At 31.5% G+C, this 4,382-nt stretch overlaps 1 protein-coding gene across 1 annotated transcript; it reads right to left on the reverse strand.

Annotated features, from left to right (window-relative positions):
• Positions 1–512: 512 nt before the first annotated feature.
• On the reverse strand, positions 513–3,928 carry LOC132726270 (heat shock 70 kDa protein 12A-like; the record flags this gene model as incomplete). Its single annotated transcript, XM_060711561.1, has 3 exons — positions 513–647; positions 3,231–3,387; positions 3,704–3,928. Coding segments are annotated over 3 exons (517 nt in total), but the record flags the coding sequence as incomplete, so codon positions are not given.
• Between the last annotated feature and the right edge of the window lie 454 nt (positions 3,929–4,382).

The following is a 4,382-nucleotide window of genomic DNA, read 5'->3' on the forward strand; positions in this document are numbered from 1 at the left end:
ATATGCTCCAGACAAAATTGGACACGGCCAATTACCCAGACCGCCCGTCAGTGGAAAAACTATAATATGGCCCGTTTTTTTTAAACGGGAGTATTAAAATCCTTAAACCCAAAAATGCCAATAGTATGCACAACTAGGCTAAGCATTGATCATTCAACCGAAAACCCGTGCATTTACGCAAGTACTTGAGTTACAGATCAATCCCATAATGTTTCGTTGAAATGTTTATGATGGTGGCGTTAAACGTGTAGTCCGGACAAACTTTGAAATAAAGATAAGAAAATGGCCATAACTTTGACAAAAATGCCGATGAAACGGACCACTAATTTTCGTACTGAACATTCCTGTAAAATTTGGATGAAATTATTTCAATACTCAGTGAAGAGTAGTCCAGACTTTTTTGTTACGGTTGGACGGACAGACGACAGAGAAGTGATTCTACTTCTCTGTAGAGCGACATGAAAAACACGTGTTTCAATAAAACAAAGCACACACAATTGCACGGTACTCACCTATTATCTCCGACAGAAAGGCTTCGAAAGCTGCATCAACCTTGGTTCCACCCCATGCTCCTCCACTTGCCTTGTGAAGTTCTTTCAGATTCCCGTTTCTCAATACTTCATGAATGGTGATGTCTATTGTTCCGCCTTCAAAAAAAAAGAAAACAGTTACAAAATCTGATACTTGTTTCAGTCTCTTTATATTGTTTAGCAGCCTTTTCATGTCGTAACATATCTACTATGTATTGTAATTATGATATATTAATGAACAATTCATTTTGTGGTCGGAACGTTGTGTAAAAGTGACATAATGCTTATTGTTTTAACGGTCAAGTTCGTAATATATATCAAACGATGGACAATTTAAATGGCTATTGACCAATGTTTGATAACCAAAAAAATATACAAACTACCCATATAACAAAAAGCCTGCACCATTCTTTTTTATAAATTCTGAGCGATATTAATAGAGCTGTTCGTGAATCATGTGGATAATTAATGATCTGCGAACAGTTAAATATCAATTCGGACACAATTATGGCAAAATGCAAGGTATTTTGACTTTGTCTATGCATTAATCATTTTCACTTTGAGGGTATTTCTTAATTTAATGTTTATTTACATAGTGTACTGTATACAAAAATACAACCAGACAGACAAAAAGTCCTCATTGTAATCGATAGTGATGCGCAATGATATTGCTGACGTTAATTTATAACGATAAGCTGAAAATATTTGAAAAGAAATTTAAGTGCACATCTGATTCAGCAAAAACATTAGGCTATTTATTTTCGTCAGATTAAAAGAAAAATATAAACATAAATTTAGAACTTAAACTTCAAGAATTTTTCAATTGCTTAAAGCAGTGGCAACACTGAAAGCTTACTTTGTTGGGAAAAGTAATAGTGATTAAAACTTTTGCATTGCCAAAATTAATATATCTTTTTCAGTTTTAGCAAACCCATCCATTGATAAGATTAAAGAAATAACTAAAGCGATGTTTCACTTTTTATGGGCAGGAAAACCAGAAAAAAAATAAAACGCAATTCTTTTAAACTTAAAATCAAAAATGGTGGCTTAAAATGATAGACATTACATATTATCTTAATACAGTAAAAGCAAGCTGGTAAAAAGGTATATAAACAAAGATAATGAGGGTTCATGGAAACTTTTTGTAAAACACAATATAAAGCAATATGGAAATGAGTTTATCTTCCAATGTAATCTTTCAAAAAATGATATTGATAATTTATATCCACACAATTCGTTCATGAATGATGTTCTTTCGTCTTGGTTTCACATTCAGCATGAGCACAATAAAAACAAAGATAATGTTGAACTAGTATTGAATAATTCTAGCATTAAAATTGACAACAAACTGGTTAATTATAAAACATGGTATTATAAAGGCATACTTTATATAGAACATCTTTATGATTATAGGTGAAAAGCCTTTTATAAATATGATGTTTTTAAAAACATTAAAGAAACAGAAAATGCTGATTATTTAAGATACTTTATGCTTATAAACAATATACAAATTTAATACCTTGAGAAACTAAAAAACAACACAACTTATATGGAAGAACAAGATACGATTCTCAATAAACTTGAAGATGATGAGAAGGTAAAAAATAAAAATGATGAGTAACAGGAAAAAGAAATAGATAGAGAATTGAATTGGAATAAGATATATACTAACCACTACAATGTATTATAGATGTGACATTAAGAAATTGTCAGTATAAGTTTATCCATAGACTTACTGCAACAAACACTATGCTTTTCAAATATAATCTATGCAATTCAAATGTGTGTGCTTTTTGCTGCAGTAGTTTAGAAACACATCATCATCTATTTTTGGAATGTTATAATGTGCAAAATTTATGGTCAAACTTGCATTCTTTTCTCTTTCCGTTAACCTTCATTTTTCATACAGTAAAGAAACAGTGTTTTTGGAGAGCTTACAACCAATATAAATAGTAATGTAGTATATTTTATCATTATTCTAATGAAATATTACATTTTAAAAATGAATTATCAAAGAAGTAAGCCCACTTTTGATATTTTCAAAACAAATTGCTGTTAAGGATACAGATAGAAGAAGCAATTGCATTGACAAATGATAAAATAAAATCGTTTAAACAAAAATGGAGTAAACTATCTTACACTTTAACAAACAATACTGATGACGAAAACAATAATATTATGTAAATGAAACAATAAAACAAAAAAATTAAAATAAATGAAACTGATTCACTTGTCTCATTTCCCCCCCCCCCCCCCCCCCTGTGTGTGTGTGTGTGTGTGTGGTGGGCCTACGTGCGTGTGTGTGTGATTTTGTAAGAATGTTAGTTTATTAAGACGAGTGTATGTTGTATCAACCTAATGATAATGTGTTTTAAATGAGATGTATATGTAATATATTTAGTTACAAATGTTGTATGTAAATGTGAATGATTGTATTTATATGTTTTTGAAATATGAAATAAATGGGGAAAAAAAGTTTGAAAATATAATGTAGATTCTTTATCGCCTAAAACAAAAGTTTCGCCATCTTTGAATTACTTTGGCTTTATATTTCCATGTGACAAAACACGAAAGATCACAGAATAGTTTCTTACTAAAAGTTTACTACGACCTCAATTTTTAAAACATTCATAAATGTATGTGAAACAATACCTTAAGTCTATGTTTAACGACTATCTATACAATATTATAAAGTTTTACCGCCAGCATCTAATACCAGATACTTCTTCCCAGCTTGAAATTTAGACAATGACACTTTTTTCCGGCCAAGACTTTTCTCAACAGGCAGATGTCGGCAAAACAATGATGCTGCCTCAGGTTCGAGTGCAATGGTTAGTCTCTCCTTCGATATACCAGCCTTGAAAATAAACCGATATTTTATCAAATACTTAGTATAATCGGCTTCATTGCAAATGTTAAGCGACCTATACATTATTCAACGATAAACATATTCTTTGGTGTTCTGTACACAGTGAATCTAAAATCAGAACTTATTATCTACATTGTTTTATATTTTGTCTATAGCGAACTAGTTAATGAATAGCATATTGACTATAATTAACGCTTTCGGTGAATTTAACCTATAAACAACTTTGCACATTTTAAATCCTTCAAACCAAAACAAATGAAAATACAAAAAAAAAATTAGAAAGTTAATTGAAACAAATAATTACTTCTTCAGCGGCTTCCCTCATAAACTGCTTGGCTGCATCATTCCAAATAGCTGGAACTGTCAGTACCCAATGAATATCACTGTTTCTTATTCCATCATCAGCAATGCGTTTTTTTGAAATCTCAATCAGGTCATCTTTATGATATTTCATTGACAAAGCAAAAACAGTCTTTGCTTTTAATTTTTTACCGCTTGCATCTTCAATCATAATATTTCGTTCTATTCCCTAGTAAAAAAACAACAATCATATATTTAAAAGCTACTTATGGGTAACTCATCCTTATTCTTAGTCTCATGAACTCGTTCTACATAATGCAGATGAAATTACCAAGGTGTCACTGAAACTTTAGTTTTTCACAAGAATAATGACGATGTTCTTCCACATTATGTAGACGACAATCACCATAATCGCCATTTCGGGTTGCCTGGGTTCCAGTCGGTCGATCTGTTTTGTACTTCTGTTCGACAAACCGACAGCTGATCAAAACACGATCGAATATAAAATAGGTCATATGTTATGAAAATGCAAAACTTATCAAAGCCTGATTACTAGGCTACCTTTCGGGATATGAGGGGCAACACATCCTCAATATTACCACAAAAACCAAAGTCTGTTAGCAGGGAAACAATTTACCTTTTCGATTTTGGGATTTCAGAAAAGCATACCGTGCATCGAAAGT

Source organism: Ruditapes philippinarum, unplaced genomic scaffold (genome assembly GCF_026571515.1).
Source record: "Ruditapes philippinarum isolate M1 unplaced genomic scaffold, ASM2657151v2 ctg24828_1_1_1_1, whole genome shotgun sequence".
NCBI classification, from domain to species: Eukaryota; Metazoa; Mollusca; class Bivalvia; order Venerida; family Veneridae; genus Ruditapes; species Ruditapes philippinarum.